Source organism: Leishmania major, chromosome 27, assembly GCF_000002725.2.
Source record: "Leishmania major strain Friedlin complete genome, chromosome 27".
NCBI classification, from domain to species: domain Eukaryota; phylum Euglenozoa; class Kinetoplastea; order Trypanosomatida; family Trypanosomatidae; genus Leishmania; species Leishmania major.
The window spans coordinates 193,089-212,179 of NC_007268.2; the positions used below are offsets into that span (position 1 = coordinate 193,089).

At 60.5% G+C, this 19,091-nt stretch overlaps 1 protein-coding gene across 1 annotated transcript; it reads left to right on the forward strand.

Annotated features, from left to right (window-relative positions):
* Positions 1 to 1,498: 1,498 nt before the first annotated feature.
* Positions 1,499 to 17,575, forward strand: LMJF_27_0510 (putative calpain-like cysteine peptidase; the record flags this gene model as incomplete). Its single annotated transcript, XM_003721809.1, has 1 exon — positions 1,499 to 17,575. One exon carries the CDS (start codon positions 1,499 to 1,501, stop codon positions 17,573 to 17,575), a length of 16,077 nt encoding a protein of 5,358 aa, XP_003721857.1.
* Between the last annotated feature and the right edge of the window lie 1,516 nt (positions 17,576 to 19,091).

Below are 19,091 nucleotides of genomic sequence, written 5' to 3' on the forward strand. Positions count from 1 at the left end.
GCTTTAGTCAATCTTGTGGAGCGTGCACTTCTCGTTCCCAAGTGCGGAAGGCAGCTTCCCTCGGCCCCCTCCATGCCTTATTCGACCTCCTCCTGACTTCCATCCACTTCCGTCTCTCTCTCTCCTCCCGTGCTTCGCGCGTGTCTTCCTCTTGTTCTCCCACCACCATCTTTGGCCTCTTTCTGTTCTGAGTTAGCTGTATGTGTTTGTGTGTCTCGCTGTGCTCCTGCTTCGCATCTTTCGGCTCGCACCCCTCACACCCCCTCGCACCACCACCACCACTGCCCCCTCTTCTTCATTCCTTCCACCTCCGGGTGGCAGACTCCTTTGTGCCTCTCCGCTCCATCCTTCCTCGGTGCTTATCGTGCGTGGTGGCGCCCGCTTCGTATCAAAGAGAATAGTACACACACGCTCATCATCTGGAAGCGAACTGCGGTTCTACCATCGATGTCATAATATATTTTTTTTTGGAACTCTTATCTCCATCTGTATATTCGTTCTGCGTTCTACGTGCTACACGCGCACAGGTATCCGCTGCCCTGTTGCTTCAGGGTGCAAAATCGGTGACCAACAGAGGACCATCGTTGGTGGGGGCTGTGGTCGTTGCACCTATTGCGGCCCTCCTCACCTGAGCATCGCCTGTGGAGCTCTCTCGACGATTAGAGAAAGCGCATCACAGTCCCGCCCATCTTTCCCACGCACGTTCGCCTTGTACATAGCCATTTGTTTGTTCGCCGTTGCTAATTTTCAGTAACGTGTCTGATTTTGTTGTTCTTCTTCTTCCTCGGTTGGTTTCGTTTTGTGTTGTGTCACGCCGAGACCTTTCAGTGCACATCTTTCGCATCTCCCCTTCACCCCGCCCTCCGCCCCTCGCCTGCTGTCACACAGTATCTTCTTGTTGTTTCGTGTGTGGTGTGTGCGCGCGCGTGGCTTTGTGTGTTTTTTTTTTTGTTTTTTTTTTTGTTTTCTGGATTTCCTTTCCCCCGTTTTGGGACTACGCTGTGTCTGTATGCCCCCCCCCCCGCCCCGTCGGTCGTTTCCACCTGCGTTTCTCTCTCTCTCTCTCTCGTTTTGATCGCGCCTAAGCTGCCGTTTTTTTGTTTTTTTTTTGTTGTTGCTTTGTTGTTCGTTCGTGCTGTTGTTTGGCTGAAGCTACGGAGCGGACCACATCTTGTCCCTCCACACGTTCTTTTTCTCCGTTGACGTGTCCATCGCGCTCCTCACCATTCCCCTTCCTTTTGGTTGCTGGTGGTTGTATATATTATATATATATATATTCTTTATCTTCGTTTTTCACACCACGTTTGGTTTTGTGGGTCTCTCTCTCGATATATATATATATATATATACATATATACCTTGTGTGTGCTGTTGCGCTCTTGCAGGGTGGAGCGTAACGGCGCCCGCAAAACGCAAACGCGACGACCTCAGCAGATCTGAAACAGCATCAGAAAAGGAGGTAAGCACCTCGACCTCCCGTATCTCCTCTCGATAAATCATGTCGTCACCTTTTACGGAAGTACCGGACAGCAACACGCTCTTCAAGGACACTGAGTTCATCGCAAGTAATCAAGATGTGGCAGATCAGTGGGTGTCCATTCGCGACCTGTATCCGAGCGGCGTGAACCAGCCGCTGCTGCCCGAAGTATTCTCGCGCGAGCAGTTCGGTCAGGGTAACCACTATGAATGCTTCATGCTCTCGGCACTTGCACCGCTGATCCGCTTTCCGGATGTGATCCGCAACTGCTTTGTGACGAAGAAGGTGCGCCAGGATGGCCGCTACACGTTCCAGTTCTTCCGCGGACAGGAGTGGGTGAAGGTCGAGATCGACGACACCATTCCTTTAGAGGATAATGCAGTTCTGTACGCGCGGTCCCCGACTGAGCACTGGTGGCCGCTGCTGCTGGAGAAGGCGTACGCGAAGTTCTACACGGCCTACGACCACCTCGAGGGCTGCACATTGCAGGAGACATTCCACGACCTGACAGGCAACCCGGTGCTGAACATCCCCATGAACGCCAAGCTGGCCAAGGCGGCCGGCGTCAATACTAAAGATGGACTTTACTGGTTGTCGATGGGTGAATGCCTGCTACGCGGCGACCACGTCTTGTCTGCCCTCACGACGGATGCAGACCTAGAAAGCATCGGCATGCAGTCGGAGCAGCAATACGCAATTCTAGGTATCTTCTCCCTTACAGGATCGTCCGCACTGGACGACATCGTTATTCATCTGCACAACCCTTTCGAGGACGATGAGTACGAGTATAGCGGGCCCTTAAACAAGAAGGACAGCAAGTGGACAGCGAAGCTGCGGCAGCAATACCCCGTGGACGACCGCTATTCCATCTTTATTCCGCTGAAGTTGTTTCTGAAATCCATGAACTCCATCCAGCACTGCTTTATGCGCACCATAGATGCTGTGTCGCAAACGTACAGCGCCGCCTGGGAGGGTGAGTCGGCCGGCGGCAACCCGACCTTCGTCACGTGGCGCAAGAACCCGCTCTTCCTGGTGCGAAACAGCGGCCCGACGGAGCTCAAGATAGTAACGATGATACAGCAGGAAGACCAGCGCCGCTTGTCCAGCCCGGATAGCGACACATCTTACGCTCAGTGTGGTGTCGTCGTGACCCGCTTCACCTACCAGCAGCCGATCCCGACCTTCTGCGTCACCGGAAACAGCCACAAGACAATCTTCAAGGGCCTCTTCCTCAACTCGCGCGAGGTGGCGAATGCCATTACGATTCCGGGCCACTCCATGTGCTACCTTGTCCCCTCCTGCATGCAAAAAGGCGTTGAGGCTCGCTTTCAGTTATCGCTGTACCACTTCAAGGATCAAGACTATTCGCAGCTCTCAGTAGAGCCGCTGTCCATCCCTGGCATGAACTGGGTCAACTGCGCCACCAAGAACGTAGAGCTGTGCCAGAAGGAAAAGGACCGTGTTGACTTCTACGTCGATGAAGGGACAGATATCCACATCCTCATGCACCAAACAAAGCCCTATGTCAGCAAGTCCGGCGGCGACGCCATGACCGAGGACTACATGGGCATGTACCTCTACGACGACACGGACCGCAAGATAGCCGGCGTGCACGCTGCCACGAACTTCCGCGAGATTAGCATCATCCACCGCCTCCCCCGCAGCGGTCGCTATGCCATCTCCATCACGTGCCCGCGCGCGAAGGGCGAGGTGCCGGCTTACATCACCATCGTTGGCTCGCATGCCTCGAACGTACGTATCGTCGACCCACCAGAGGATGCCACGATGTTCGACGATGAGGACATCATCGACGAAGGCGACGACGCCGCCCTCGTGGACAACCCGATCGACTACGCCCCCGTTGTATTCGATGTGGCGCACCACGATGAGCAGGCCGAAAGCGATTCCCCGTTCGAGGACAAGCGCTTCTACGTGGACAACCGTGGCGCCACGAGCGAGCCATGGGTGCACATCGGCGACCTTTACCCGGAAGGCAAGACGAGGCCGCTGCTGCCGAACGAGCTGAGCCGCGACCAGTTCGGGCAGGGCGACCACTACGACTGCAGTACGCTGACGGCGTTCGCGGCACTGCTGGAACACCACCCCGACGTGATCCGCAACTGCTTCATCTCGAAGAACCCGCGCAAGGACGGCCGCTACACGTTCCAGTTCCACCGCTACGGGCAGTGGATCAAGGTGGAGATCGACGACCGCATTCCGATGGTGAAGGGCGACACGGTGTTTTGCCGCTCGCCGACGCACCACTGGTGGCCGCTGCTGCTGGAGAAGGCGTACGCGAAGTTCTACATGCGTTATGAGAACCTCGAGGGCATTTCGCAGGAAGAGGTCTTCCACGACTATACAGGTCAGCCCTGCGTCTCTGTGTCGACTGACCCGGCGGCGGCGAAGGTGAACATGTCCTACTTCGACGAGGTGCCTTACTGGAAGGAGCTGGCTAGCAAGTTGCCGGACTTGTGCACGACTGCGCTGGCCAGCGGCCGAGAGGCGGAGCAGTACGGTTTGTTGAAGGAACGGTATTACGCGGTGCTGGATATTGTATCGATAGCAAACGGGGAACGGGTTCGTGACATGCTTGTGAAGATGTACAACCCGTATGAGGGCTCGCCGTACACGGGGCCAATGAACGCCAAGGACGACGCGTGGACTAGTGAGCTGCAGAGCAGGTTTCGACCTGGGGACGATAGCCACGCTTTCTACATCCCTGCCACCAACTTTGTGACGGCGTTCTCGGCGATGCAGATGGGCTACGTTGGTGGCCTTGCGGAGCCTTCTCGGCACTTCAACAGCGAGTGGGGCTCGGGCACCAATGGCGGGGACACGTCCCTCATATCATGGCGCGAGAACCCCTTGTTCATTTTTTCGAACCCGACAAACGACATTGTTCAGGTTGTGGCGATGCTGCGTCAGCCGGATCAGCGACACTTGCGGCACGCCATGCCTAACCATGAGCTGGTCTATCCCATGAAAGGTCTCTCTGTCGCCCAGGCAAACCCCAGCGCTGAAGGCATTCCAACACACCTAGTCACGTTCGATAATCACCGTCTTATTCACCGCGAGGAGCCGGTAGCAGTGCGCGAGGTAGCCAACGTGCTGACGATTCCGCCACAGTCGGTGTGCTACGTCGCTGGGCACTGCAACAACCGCGCAGTTAGCAAATTTCTGCTCTCCTACTGGTTCATGCGGGGCGAGGATGCCGAGAAGCTGCGCATCGAACGCTACCGCCCAAAGGTGACGCAGCACCAACCGGCAATCGCGCACGTCGATCTCGGCAACCGCGCAAGCGAACGGGTCGATTTTTTGATCGACACACCGACGGAGGTACATGCGTTACTTCGACAGGAGAAGGCGTTCGAGTCTCATCAGGGTGGTGACGTGATCGCCCAAGACTATGTTGGCGTCTACTTGTACGATCTGCAGAACAATCGCATCAAGGGACTTCCGTCCGCCATGAACTACCGCGAGGTGAGTCTCGTGACGCACCTCAAGACACCGGGCCACTATGTCTTCTTTATTACCTGCCCCCGCAGTAACGGTGGCGTGCCATGCAAGGTGGAGATCGCTGCCCAAGAGGAGGCGCACGCGCGCATCACAGAGGCGCCGCAGAATGCAGCCCCTCTGAGCACGCTGGACATGGCCTTCCTCGACGCGCACCCGGAAAGTATTCCACTATCGGAGTTGCCCATTGACAGGGATATCCCGTTCCAGGACGACTTGGCCGCACTCGAACGCCTCCTCAGTGACCCATCTGCGAGCGCGGAGGAGATTCAACGCCTCAAGGATCGCCTTAACGAGCGGGCGCATGCTCTGGCGAAGGCAATACTGACCAGTGAGCAGCCAATCTACTTGACATGCCACGACCTTCATGCACTCAACCCGCTGCTCAACGACGATCAGGCGTACATGGACGCGGAACGCGAGCGGTACTACCTCAAACAGGATCCGCGCAATCATTACAAGTTGCCTGCGCAGGAGGCGAAGCTGCGCAGCATCGCCGACAACATCGCTGACGAGCTTCTCCATGTCGACCTCTCTTTCATCGATGCACGCCCAGAGGGCATCCCACGTGACGCGATTCCAATGAGCTCTGACAAGGCATTCGCCGAGATGACGACAGAACTGCTGCGTCTACGGCGCCGTCCGGAGAAGAATCCATCAGCCATTCGTGACGTTGAGCACCGCCTTGGCAAACGAGCAGCAGAAATAGCTCGAGCGATGCACGATGCCGAGCGCACCTACCTCGATCAGCACCCGGAGTACGTGCCTCTCGAATTGTTACCGCTTAACACAGATGAGCGCTTCTGCGCCGACGAGGACGAGCTCAGACAGCTGCTTCGCTCGTCCTCCGCTGATCAAAACACTGTCACCGCCTTGCAAGCCAAGCTGAACAAACACGCTCATGAATTGGCGCAGCAGCTGAAGGATGGCGAGCGTGGCAAGCTCCTGGCCGACTCGTACGAGGGCGTACCGACGTCGGAGCTGCCACTCGACACGGATGCTGCTTTCCACGAGATGGAGGTGGAGCGGCTGCGCCGCGTGCGCACTGGCACCGGTGCGGATGCGGAGGTTGCGCGTCTGGAGGGCGAGATGCGGAATCGCGCGCGTGAGCTGGCTGTGTCGAAGAAGGCGAACGAGCGAGTGATACTGCGGGGCATGGAGATACCGCTGACGGCGGGGCAGCTGGACGCTCTACTGGACAAGGACGCGGAGACTGCTGACATGGAGCGGAGGCTGCGTGAGCTGCGAAAGAACCCGGACAAGAACGCTACGGCGATCAAGGCGCTGGAGAAGGAGGTACAGAAACGTGCGCAGGAGCTCGCTGACGGGCATCTTGCCGAGGAGCGTTCCAAGTATTTGGCGGCAGAGTACGGAGGCCGTGCGATAGGGACACTTCCGCTGGGTGACGACGCTGCGTACCGTGATGCGGAGGCTGCGTACATGAAGATGCTCGAGTCTGGTCACGCAGACCCTGCTGCGCTACAGCGGCTGATGGACACAATGAACGAGCGTGCGGCGGGCATTGCCCACGACATAAACGTCGCTGACCGTGCCCAGTACGTGCCAAAGGCTCTGCGCGGTGTGCCTCTGCGGGCACTGCCGCTGGACGATGACGCCGAGTTTCGGCGCTTGGAGCACGAGCGTGCGCGCGCGGCGTGCACGCCTGGCCACAAGGCCGAGGTCGCAGCTCTGGAGGCGCAGCTTCTTGCCCGCGCGGACGAGTTGGCACGGGCTCGACTTGCGGGCGACCGCGCGTATCTTGCGCCGGAGCCGGCGGGGATTCCTCTAGAGCTGGTGCCGCTAGACGAGGATGCCGAGTTCTGCGCGAAGGAGGCGCAGCGCGCGGAGCTCAAGGAGAGCGGGCAGACCGACCGGAGCGGCATAGCGCTCAGGGAGACGGAGCTGAACGCGCGTGCCGTAGAGGTTGCGCAGCAGCTGAAGGATGGCGAGCGTGGCAAGCTCCTGGCCGACTCGTACGAGGGCGTACCGACGTCGGAGCTGCCACTCGACACGGATGCTGCTTTCCACGAGATGGAGGTGGAGCGGCTGCGCCGCGTGCGCACTGGCACCGGTGCGGATGCGGAGGTTGCGCGTCTGGAGGGCGAGATGCGGAATCGCGCGCGTGAGCTGGCTGTGTCGAAGAAGGCGAACGAGCGAGTGATACTGCGGGGCATGGAGATACCGCTGACGGCGGGGCAGCTGGACGCTCTACTGGACAAGGACGCGGAGACTGCTGACATGGAGCGGAGGCTGCGTGAGCTGCGAAAGAACCCGGACAAGAACGCTGCGGCGATCAAGGCGCTGGAGAAGGAGGTACAGAAACGTGCGCAGGAGCTCGCTGACGGGCATCTTGCCGAGGAGCGTTCCAAGTATTTGGCGGCAGAGTACGGAGGCCGTGCGATAGGGACACTTCCGCTGGGTGACGACGCTGCGTACCGTGATGCGGAGGCTGCGTACATGAAGATGCTCGAGTCTGGTCACGCAGACCCTGCTGCGCTACAGCGGCTGATGGACACAATGAACGAGCGTGCGGCGGGCATTGCCCACGACATAAACGTCGCTGACCGTGCCCAGTACGTGCCAAAGGCTCTGCGCGGTGTGCCTCTGCGGGCACTGCCGCTGGACGATGACGCCGAGTTTCGGCGCTTGGAGCACGAGCGTGCGCGCGCGGCGTGCACGCCTGGCCACAAGGCCGAGGTCGCAGCTCTGGAGGCGCAGCTTCTTGCCCGCGCGGACGAGTTGGCACGGGCTCGACTTGCGGGCGACCGCGCGTATCTTGCGCCGGAGCCGGCGGGGATTCCTCTAGAGCTGGTGCCGCTAGACGAGGATGCCGAGTTCTGCGCGAAGGAGGCGCAGCGCGCGGAGCTCAAGGAGAGCGGGCAGACCGACCGGAGCGGCATAGCGCTCAGGGAGACGGAGCTGAACGCGCGTGCCGTAGAGGTTGCGCAGCAGCTGAAGGATGGCGAGCGTGGCAAGCTCCTGGCCGACTCGTACGAGGGCGTACCGACGTCGGAGCTGCCACTCGACACGGATGCTGCTTTCCACGAGATGGAGGTGGAGCGGCTGCGCCGCGTGCGCACTGGCACCGGTGCGGATGCGGAGGTTGCGCGTCTGGAGGGCGAGATGCGGAATCGCGCGCGTGAGCTGGCTGTGTCGAAGAAGGCGAACGAGCGAGTGATACTGCGGGGCATGGAGATACCGCTGACGGCGGGGCAGCTGGACGCTCTACTGGACAAGGACGCGGAGACTGCTGACATGGAGCGGAGGCTGCGTGAGCTGCGAAAGAACCCGGACAAGAACGCTACGGCGATCAAGGCGCTGGAGAAGGAGGTACAGAAACGTGCGCAGGAGCTCGCTGACGGGCATCTTGCCGAGGAGCGTTCCAAGTATTTGGCGGCAGAGTACGGAGGCCGTGCGATAGGGACACTTCCGCTGGGTGACGACGCTGCGTACCGTGATGCGGAGGCTGCGTACATGAAGATGCTCGAGTCTGGTCACGCAGACCCTGCTGCGCTACAGTGGCTGATGGACACAATGAACGAGCGTGCGGCGGGCATTGCCCACGACATAAACGTCGCTGACCGTGCCCAGTACGTGCCAAAGGCTCTGCGCGGTGTGCCTCTGCGGGCACTGCCGCTGGACGATGACGCCGAGTTTCGGCGCTTGGAGCACGAGCGTGCGCGCGCGGCGTGCACGCCTGGCCACAAGGCCGAGGTCGCAGCTCTGGAGGCGCAGCTTCTTGCCCGCGCGGACGAGTTGGCACGGGCTCGACTTGCGGGCGACCGCGCGTATCTTGCGCCGGAGCCGGCGGGGATTCCTCTAGAGCTGGTGCCGCTAGACGAGGATGCCGAGTTCTGCGCGAAGGAGGCGCAGCGCGCGGAGCTCAAGGAGAGCGGGCAGACCGACCGGAGCGGCATAGCGCTCAGGGAGACGGAGCTGAACGCGCGTGCCGTAGAGGTTGCGCAGCAGCTGAAGGATGGCGAGCGTGGCAAGCTCCTGGCCGACTCGTACGAGGGCGTACCGACGTCGGAGCTGCCACTCGACACGGATGCTGCTTTCCACGAGATGGAGGTGGAGCGGCTGCGCCGCGTGCGCACTGGCACCGGTGCGGATGCGGAGGTTGCGCGTCTGGAGGGCGAGATGCGGAATCGCGCGCGTGAGCTGGCTGTGTCGAAGAAGGCGAACGAGCGAGTGATACTGCGGGGCATGGAGATACCGCTGACGGCGGGGCAGCTGGACGCTCTACTGGACAAGGACGCGGAGACTGCTGACATGGAGCGGAGGCTGCGTGAGCTGCGAAAGAACCCGGACAAGAACGCTACGGCGATCAAGGCGCTGGAGAAGGAGGTACAGAAACGTGCGCAGGAGCTCGCTGACGGGCATCTTGCCGAGGAGCGTTCCAAGTATTTGGCGGCAGAGTACGGAGGCCGTGCGATAGGGACACTTCCGCTGGGTGACGACGCTGCGTACCGTGATGCGGAGGCTGCGTACATGAAGATGCTCGAGTCTGGTCACGCAGACCCTGCTGCGCTACAGTGGCTGATGGACACAATGAACGAGCGTGCGGCGGGCATTGCCCACGACATAAACGTCGCTGACCGTGCCCAGTACGTGCCAAAGGCTCTGCGCGGTGTGCCTCTGCGGGCACTGCCGCTGGACGATGACGCCGAGTTTCGGCGCTTGGAGCACGAGCGTGCGCGCGCGGCGTGCACGCCTGGCCACAAGGCCGAGGTCGCAGCTCTGGAGGCGCAGCTTCTTGCCCGCGCGGACGAGTTGGCACGGGCTCGACTTGCGGGCGACCGCGCGTATCTTGCGCCGGAGCCGGCGGGGATTCCTCTAGAGCTGGTGCCGCTAGACGAGGATGCCGAGTTCTGCGCGAAGGAGGCGCAGCGCGCGGAGCTCAAGGAGAGCGGGCAGACCGACCGGAGCGGCATAGCGCTCAGGGAGACGGAGCTGAACGCGCGTGCCGTAGAGGTTGCGCAGCAGCTGAAGGATGGCGAGCGTGGCAAGCTCCTGGCCGACTCGTACGAGGGCGTACCGACGTCGGAGCTGCCACTCGACACGGATGCTGCTTTCCACGAGATGGAGGTGGAGCGGTTGAGGCTGAAGGCAACAGATACCCAACCTAACGGGGCAAAGAATGGCAGCCTGGATGCTGCGCTAAACCGCAGAGCAGCGGAGTTGGCGCGTAGCCTTCGCGTTGAGGACCTTTCCTCTGTTGAGGGCTCTCCCCTTGGTCTTGCGAAGGAGGTGCTGGATTTGCACAGTGACAGTGTTGGTGCGGCGCTCATCAATGACTTGCGGAAACTTCGCAAGAATCCTTTGGGCAACGCTGTTGTTCTCCGGGAGAAGGGATCGGCGTTGAATGACCGCGCCTTCGAGGTGGCGCGGAGGTTGCTGGCAGGCGATCGAGCGAGCTACCTCGACCCCAGGCCGCGCAATATTCTGCTGGAGCATATTCCGCTTGATGAAGACGATGTGTTCCACGCCTTGGAGGTAGAGCGGAGCATGATGAAGGTTACTGACCCGGTGAACAGCGTCGCTGCTGTACGGAAGGCGGAGAACATGCTGAAGGACCGCGCGTGCCAGCTGGCGGAGTTGGTGATGAAGGAAGATCTTGCCCAGTTCCCTTCCAACTACCATGGCATCTGCACGAAGGATCTGAAGCCGCACTCCGATCGCCTCTTCAGCGAGGCAGCCGAGAAGCGTCGCGCTGGCATGCGCGACGGGACCGTCGCATTTAAGGAGAACCTTGATCAAATCATGGACAACCGTCTGAGCGAGCTTGCGCGGGAGCGGAAGGAAGGTGAGCTGTACTTCATCGACCCCAACCCAGAGGGGGTGCCGCTGTCAGAGCTGCCGCTGAGCACCGACAAGGCCTTCAATGACCTGCTGCAGGGTCGACAGGAGCTCAAGGAGAGCGACCCAATGGAAAACCGGAAGGCCATTGCTGGTCTAGAGGACGAGATGAACAGCAGGGCGGCGGAGCTTGCTCGCAGTGTGCTGAACAGCGACTTGGACGGCTTGGACAAGCTTCCATTGGGTATTCCGCTGGACCTGTTAAAACCGCGCCAAGACGCTGGCGTGGTGCGGCTAATCGAAGAGCTGCGGCGGTCGAAGCGCTTGCCACAGCTGAAGAACAATGTCGTGGATCTGCAGGCAAAGCTGAACGAGCGTTTACACGAGCTTGCCACGGCGGCGCTGGAAGAAGGGCGTGATGCATACCTCGACCCCCACCCTGAAGGGGTGCCGCGTGAGATACTGCCTCTGCGTACTGACGCCGTGTTCCAAAAGGAGGTGCAGCGGGCAATTCTGCGTCTGCAGGACCCCGTCAAGCACGCTGGTGCCATAGCGCATCTGGAGAGCGAGCTCAAGGCATGCGTAAAAGAGTTGGCGCTTGCGCAGAAAGAGGAGGACCTGCGCGGTCTGGATCAGCACCCGCACGACCTGCCGCTGACACTCCTGCAGCCGCACGAGGATGCCCAGTTCGGGAAGATGATAGATGAGCTGCGCTGGCTGAAGGCGTTGGAAGGCGATCAGCACATTGCGGTAAAGGAGGTGCAGTCTCGCATGAACGACCGTTGCTACGCGATGGCAGACGGTGTCATGAAGGGCGACCGCTCTTACCTGCATCCGAAGCCGGAGAAGGTGCCACTCAGGCGCCTGCCGCTCGACACGGATGCCGCCCTCCACGCTCTTGAGGTGGAGCGTGCAAAGCTGAAGCTGACAGACCCCAGGAAGAACGAGCAAAAAATCGCCGACTTGGAGAGTCAACTGAACAGCCGCGCAGCGGAGCTGGCCAGGGCTGTGAAGACGGCAGATCTCAAGCCGCTGACGCAGACACCGCGCGGCATCCCGTTGGAGCTACTGAACCTGCATGAGGACCCCACGTTTAGTGCGTTGATTGCGGAGAAGGAGCAGCTGCCCGAGGGTCACAGCGCAGATTTGGCCGCCAGGCTGCTCAGCTCGATGAACGAATGCGCGATGAAGGCAGCCGACAAGCTGCTCCGTGGCGACCGCGGCTACCTCGATCAGGACCCGGAGGGACTGCCTCTTGGGCATCTGCCTCTTGACACCGACACGGCCTTCCATGAGATGGAGGTGGAGCGGGCACTTCTAAAGGCGCGCGATCCCGTGAAGAACTCCTCCACCATAAAGGGCCTCGAGGTCCAACTAAACAAACGCGCGCACGATCTGTCGAATTTGGCACTCGCGATGGATCGTGGCTACCTCAGCCCGAGGCCGGAAGGTGTGTCGATTGAGGAGCTGCCACTCTTCACGGACAGCAAGTTCCACTCGATGGAGGTGGAGCGAGCGAAGTTGAAGATGTCCCGTGCGGATGGGAACGCGGAGCGCATGCACGAGTTGGAGGGCTGCCTCAACAAACGCGCGGCGAGTCTGGCGAGGAAGCAGCTCGAGGAGGACCTGAAAGGACTGGACCAGGAACCTGAGGGCTACCCGCTCAACTTTCTGCGGCTTCACAGCGACGCGGTCTTTGCTGCGGAGGTGGTGTCGCTGCGACGGGCAAAGAAGGAGCCGCTGGTGAGTGCGGCGAAGGTGCGCGACGTGCAAGAGGCTCTGAATGTACGCGCGCACGTGCTCGCGAGGGAGCGCATTGCGGCGGACCGCGCTCGGCTGGACCAGGAACCTGAGAATGTGCCGTTGTCACTGCTAGCGCTTGAGGAAGACGCGCTGTTTGTGGCGATGGAAATGGAGCTCCGATCACTGAAAGCTTCTGACAAGCAGAACCCGAAGGCGATCGCCGAGGCTGAGGGGCGGATGAACGACCGTGTGCACGTGATGGCGGCCAAGGTGAAGGCGGAGGGCCGCGACTTTCTTCGAAGCAAGTCGTTCGATATTCCGAAGGAGCTGCTGGCCCTGGACGCGGACAAGGCCTTTGTGGCCAAGGAGAAAGAGCTTTGGAAACAGAAGCAGCAGCCACACGCCCCTCACTCCTCCAGCGCCGCCGCCGACTTGCGCCGCGAGCTGCAGGCGCGGGCCGACGAGGTGGGTGAAGCGCAGCTGAAGAGTGACCGTGACAAGTACCTTGACATGCAGCCCGAAGGTGTGGACCTGTGCGACATCCCGCTCGACACCGACGATGTTTACCACGGAATGGAGGTCGAGCGGGCAATCCTGCTGGCCCAAGACGCGACCGGGAGAAGGTCCGCAGTGGAGGAACTGGAGAAAGAGCTGAATGCGCGCGCCCACGAGTTGGCGCACGAAATTGTCGTGGGCGATCGCGGTTACTTGCCGGAAGAGATGCACGGCATCCCTGTGGAGGAGCTGCCGCTGGACACGGACAGAAAGTTCATGAAGCTGGAGCGGCAGCGCCGTGCGCACAAGCGCTCACCTGACATGAACAAGGAAGTGGCGGCTGATGAGGAGGAGCTACGCAATCACGCACTGAAGTTGGCGGACGAGGTGATTGCGATGGATTTGGAGTCCATCAAGGCGTCCTACCGCGGCATCGCGAAGGAGGAGCTTAACCTGCACGCTGACGTGGCGTTTCGCGAGCTCGCGAAGAAGCGCCGCCGGCATCGTGGTAAGGGGCGAGTCGAGGCTGCGGAAGTGGCCGTCATCGAGGACGAAATGAACCGCCGCGCCTGTGAGATTGCCGATGACTTGATCACAGCCGAGCGTGCCTTCCTCGACCCCCAGCCGGAGGGCATGTACATAAACGAGGTTCCACTCGATGACGACCCGGCATTCCAGAAGCTGGAACAGGAGTACCGCCGGCGCAGCAGGGACCCGCGCTCGGCGAAGCAGAACGGAGATGTGCTTCGCGAGCTCACCAGCGCGATGAACCAGCGCTCCCACACCCTCGCTCGGGCCGCCTTTGCGAAGACCCGCGGCTTCATGGAGCAGGAGCAGGAGGGCATCCCGTTGGCGGAGCTCGGCCTGGACGAGGATCCGGAGTTCAAGGAGGCGGAAATCGCGCGGTACCGCATGAACCACAGCGCTTCTCCCAACGCGGCCACGGTGGCCGAGATGGAATTGCGCATGAACGAAAGAGCGAGGGAGCTTGCGTGGGCAACACTGGCTGCCGACCGCGTCTTCCTGGACCCCATGCCGGAAGGCGTGCTGCTGGAGGAGCTGCCGCTGGACTCGGACAAGGCGTTCGGCAACCTCGCAAGAGAGCGGCGCCGTCGCAAGAAAGCGCTGAAGGGAGGCATCGGTGAGGCCGAAGTCAGGGCGATCGAGGAGAAGATGAACGCTCGTTCGCACGAGCTGGCGAAGGAGTTTCTAGAGGCGGAGCGGGCCTTTCTGTCACGAGAACCGGAAGGTGTGCCGCTGGCTGATCTGCCCCTCAACGCCGACTCCCTGTTCCGCGCAATGGAGGACGAGCGACTGCAGCTCAAACGCGAGCCTCTCAGTAACGCCGCGATGATAGCAGCGAAGGAGACAGATTTGGAGCATAGAGCGCACGTGATTGCCAAGGATCTGCTTCGCAAAGAGCGCGTGCTTCTAGATCAGGAGCCCCTTGGCGTGCCGCTGGAGGAGCTGCCTCTGAATCACGATGAGATCCTCAACCCTATCGAGCGCAAGCGCCGAGAACTGCGGGCCCATCCCAAACGCAACCACGAGGCCATTCGCGCCTGCGAAGAGCAGATGGTGGACCGCGTTGGGCAGATCGCGGAGGATTTTGTACAGAAGCAGCGGGCGTTTCTGGATCAGAACCCGGAGGGGGTCCCGCTGCGCTACCTGCCCCTCAACACAGATCGCGAGTTCCATGAGAGGGAGCTGCATCGCCGTAAGCTGCTCCAGCGCCCCGAAAAGAACCGTAGCGAGCTTGCCGACACGGAGCGGAAGATGAACGAGCGTGTGCACGTGCTCGCCAAGGATCTGGTCCTCAAGGGTCGCGCCTTCCTGCACGGGGAGCCGTGCGGCGTGCCTATCGCAGATGTTCCGTTAAACGAAGACGAGGACTTCCGCAAGATGGAGGAGCAGCGCCGTGCCCTTAAAGAGGCGGGCCGTAGCGCTGCTTCCGTGAAGACGATCGAGGAAAAACTGAACAATCGCGCCGAGGAACTGGCGCAAAGACTGCTGGACGACGAGCGAGCCTTCATGGACTGCGCTCCGCTCGGCATTCCACTGCACGACCTGCCGCTCAACACGGACCGTCGAATGCGCGAAATCGAGCGAACGCGGCGGCATCTTCGTAAGTTCGACCCGGAAGGCGGTGCGGTCGATATCGCAGTGCTGGAGACGGGCATGAACGCTCGCGCGTATGAGTTGGCCGATCAGCTGCTGAGCAGCGACCGGGACTACCTGAAACCGGAGCCGTGTGGCGTGCCGCTAGCGGATCTCCCGTTGCACACCGATCGCATCTTCCACGAAAAGGAGCTGGCGCGCTTCCGTGCGAAGAAGAAAGGTCAGACAGACCTCTTTCAGATGGAGGATGAGCTGAACGAGCGCGCCAAGGAGCTGGCGGCGGAATTCATTCAGACGGAGCGCGCGTACCTCGACCAGGAGCCGGAGGGCATTCCACTTGAACGGCTGCCGTTGGATACGGACCCGATCTTTCATAACATTGAGCTGGAGCGGCGGCGTCTGAAGCGTAGCGGCGAGAACTCACTCCAGGTGCTGGAACTGGAGAGCCTGCTGAACCGTCGCGCGCATGAGCTGTCGATGGAGCTTCGAGGGTGGCAGGACCCGGAGTTCCACGCGGCCAATGAGCACGTGGCGGAGCAGTGGGTGCGTGTGTGCGATCTGTACCCCGAGGGCCGCTACGAGGACTTCGTGCCGGCAGTCCTGGCGCCGAATGACGTCGTGTCCGCGCTGCAGGACATGAGCTACCTTGTCCCGTTCATTGCCGCTCTGTCGCTGCACCCGGTGCTGCTGCAGCGTCTCATAGTTACGAAGGAGGCCCCAGTCAACGCACCTTACACGTTCATCTTCTTCGATCCCCAGGGCAATCCCGTGTACATCGATGTCGACGACCGCGTGCCGTGCGACGACAAGTCGGAGCCGAAGTTCGCGCAGTCGCCATACAACCTATGGTACCCGCTGTTGCTGGAGAAGGCTTACGCCAAGTTCGTTGGCGGCTACGACCAGCTCGTCAACTGTACCCCTCTGGAGACGCTGCGTGACCTGACGGGTCGCCCTGTGACGCACACCCCTTTCAAACGGAAGCTGGCGGCGGCTGGCAACCTCGACAACTATACGTCCGTGGACTTCTGGCTAGGCGTGAAAGAGGGTATGGCGCGCGGTGACGTGGTCGTATGCTCGTCGAACGCTGAGGTACCGAATGGCATTCACCCCCACTGCAGCTACGCGCTCGTCGACGTTGTCATCACATTGGAGGGCTCCGTGAACCCGTCCGACGTTGTCATCAAGCTGGAGAACTCGTATTGCAAAGATGAGCCGGTCTACACCGGTCCACTCTGCCACACGGACGTGAACTGGAGCCTGGCGCTGCAGCGCGTATGCCAGTACGACCCGGAGAGGGACGACGTGCTCTACCTGCCCCTGCCCACGTTTCTGCGCAACTTCTCGAGCATGCAGACGTGCCACACCAACTGCGGCGACCGGCTTACGGCGGAGGGCACGTGGAACAGCCGCACAAGCGGCGGTAGCGCCATCTTCACGACCTTCCGCAATAACCCCATCTTCATCCTTCAGAACAGCAGCTCTCGTCCAGCGAGCGTTCTAGCAGAGCTTCGCCACGCGGCGCCACAGTTCGTCGATCCTGAAGGACGCAGGCACTACCCACAGTCGGGTATTGTCCTCATGGAGCCCACGTCTTCGACAGCCCCGCTGACGCCCTTGATCACAAACAGCACGGCCCGCTTCCTGCATAAGAGCATTATTCTCGACGCGCGTGAGGTGTGTTGCGTGATGGAGGTGCCTGCACGCAGCACGTGCCTTTTCATTCCCTACACAGCTAAGGCAGGCCAGCACGGCGCCTTCTACGTCTCTGTCTACCCAGGATCGGCGAAGGTCACGCTCGCCCCGCTTCACTACTGCGGACTCTCGCGAGAGCCGAGGAGCACCGCTGTGACGCTGACACCCGGCACAGAGGGTCAGCGAGTGGACTTCACGATCAGCAGCGCTTGCGATGTGCATGTGCTGCTGCGCCAGGAGAAGATGACAGACCGAATGGGTGCGATCAAGGGCGATGCTATTGCCGAAGATGACGTGATGATGGTGGCGTTCAACGAGCAGGCAACGAAGCTCACCTCCTCCGGCGATCCGACAAACGCGCGCGAGCACTCACTTGTGTTCAGGGCGGAGAAGCCGGGCTACTATTCGCTTCTCCTTATATCGCCTAATCAACCTGTTTCTGGCGACAACCCGTGCACCGTGAGCATCTTCACCCCGAAGCAGGTAATGGTAAGGTTTGTTGCTCCTCCTGCCGGGGCACGGCAGCTGCAACACGCCCGCTTCCCGAAACTGCCACAAAAACGCGCTGCGGCCTCGGGTGGTAACAGCTCGCGTCAGCCGCGAGGGGCCTCCACGGCGTGTCAGTCGCAGCAGCGGCAGCATGATGAGAAGCTGCCGCCACTGCGCGGAAACGGTGCCAGTACCCTGAATTCCGGTCGCGTCTCGGGCGGCGACAGGTTTACTTGCAGTTTTTAAGGTGCTCGATGCGCAGCAAGGCGTGCAATGTGGATTGTGGTGGGTCACGAGCGAGACAGGCACACGCGAGGAGGAGAGGGGGAGAGGAGGAGACAGACACAGCTGACAGCGGCTTTCGATGGCTGCGCCGTCTCCTTGTTTGTGTGTGACGCCTCTCGCACATAACCTTGCCCCGTTCTTGCGAAGATGACTCCTCCCTCTCATGTTCGTTCACCACTTCCCGTGCGTTGCCGGATGAGGTCTACGTCGCACGTCTCGTACCAGGCCAAGGTGCCCTGGTCCACCGAAGGACGAACCTATTTATGCGGACCACTTCGCTGTGCGTAACGTTCTGCAGGTGCCCCTTTCTTTTTCCTGTGAATCCGTGTAGGCGCATGCGTGGAGGTGCCTCGGCTGTCTCCTGTCTTGCGTTCATGTTTTTTAGGCGGTTTGTTGTGCTAGCTGTTCTTCTCGATCCCCGCGCCGCGGTTCCTCGTCTAGGAACACCTCTACCCACTCATCAATCTACAGCATTCCGTCGGTGCCAGGGGGAGTGTTTCGATTGTCCTGGCGCTGTGTGTGTCTGCGTTCGTTAGTCCGTGTGGGCATGCGCCAAGGACAGGAAGAGGGTGCACGGATAGAGCAGCGCCCCGGGGGCGATGACGGGGGGGAGGGAGGCGAGACACGGATATTGTAAACGAGAAAGGGAGACGAAAAGCGATGGAAAGGCACGTGCGTGTATGTGGCAGTTGGCATGGGCTAACGGGGCGGCACAACATCGAGAATGGCAGGCAGGCAAGAGGAGGAGGTGCAGTGCTTTGTTAGTGCGGCTCTGCCTTACTCGATGCGTACGCCTCGATTGTTTCTTGTCGTGACCTTCTGCCGAGAGCTTCAGTTAGCGGGACGAAGCGGGCCGTGCTGTTCTGTATGTTGTGTGACGTGCCTGCGCGTGAACCCTCGTGGGAGATGGAGACGCTTGCCCGTCGACGCCTGTTTATGTTCGTCTAATGTAGAATGCAACAGCAACAACATAGAGGCCTGCTGTACCGCTGCACGGCGTTTGAGGAGAGTGACTTCATGCGGACAGCGTTTTGTTGCTGTCTTTGGATTTCCCTCACCGTGTTACTCTGTCTTGTCGCTCCTGGGCTATACGTGATCGCCTGGATAGGTACTGAGAAGCATGTTCTTTGCTTCCATCAAAGCTTCATCAGGTGCACGCGCTCCACTTCGCCTATCTTTATCTTCGCTGCGAAGCTCGACGTTGCGCCGCGCTGAGCGAGAGGCGAGGGGTGGGGGAGCATGAATTGCGTCTCCGACTTTACCGTGAATCTATGTGTGCAGGGCTGGTGTTTGGCGACAATGACAATCGTTGTTGCAACCGAGGAGCGATGGCCTGCGAAAACAGAAAGGCATTGAGTTTTTTTGTCCTCCGAAACTTTCGCCGATCGCCGTACTGGAGGATGCACCGTGCCTGCAAACACACACGCGCATGAGGGCATGCCGTCTCGCCACCCTCAACCATGTTGAAGACGGAGCG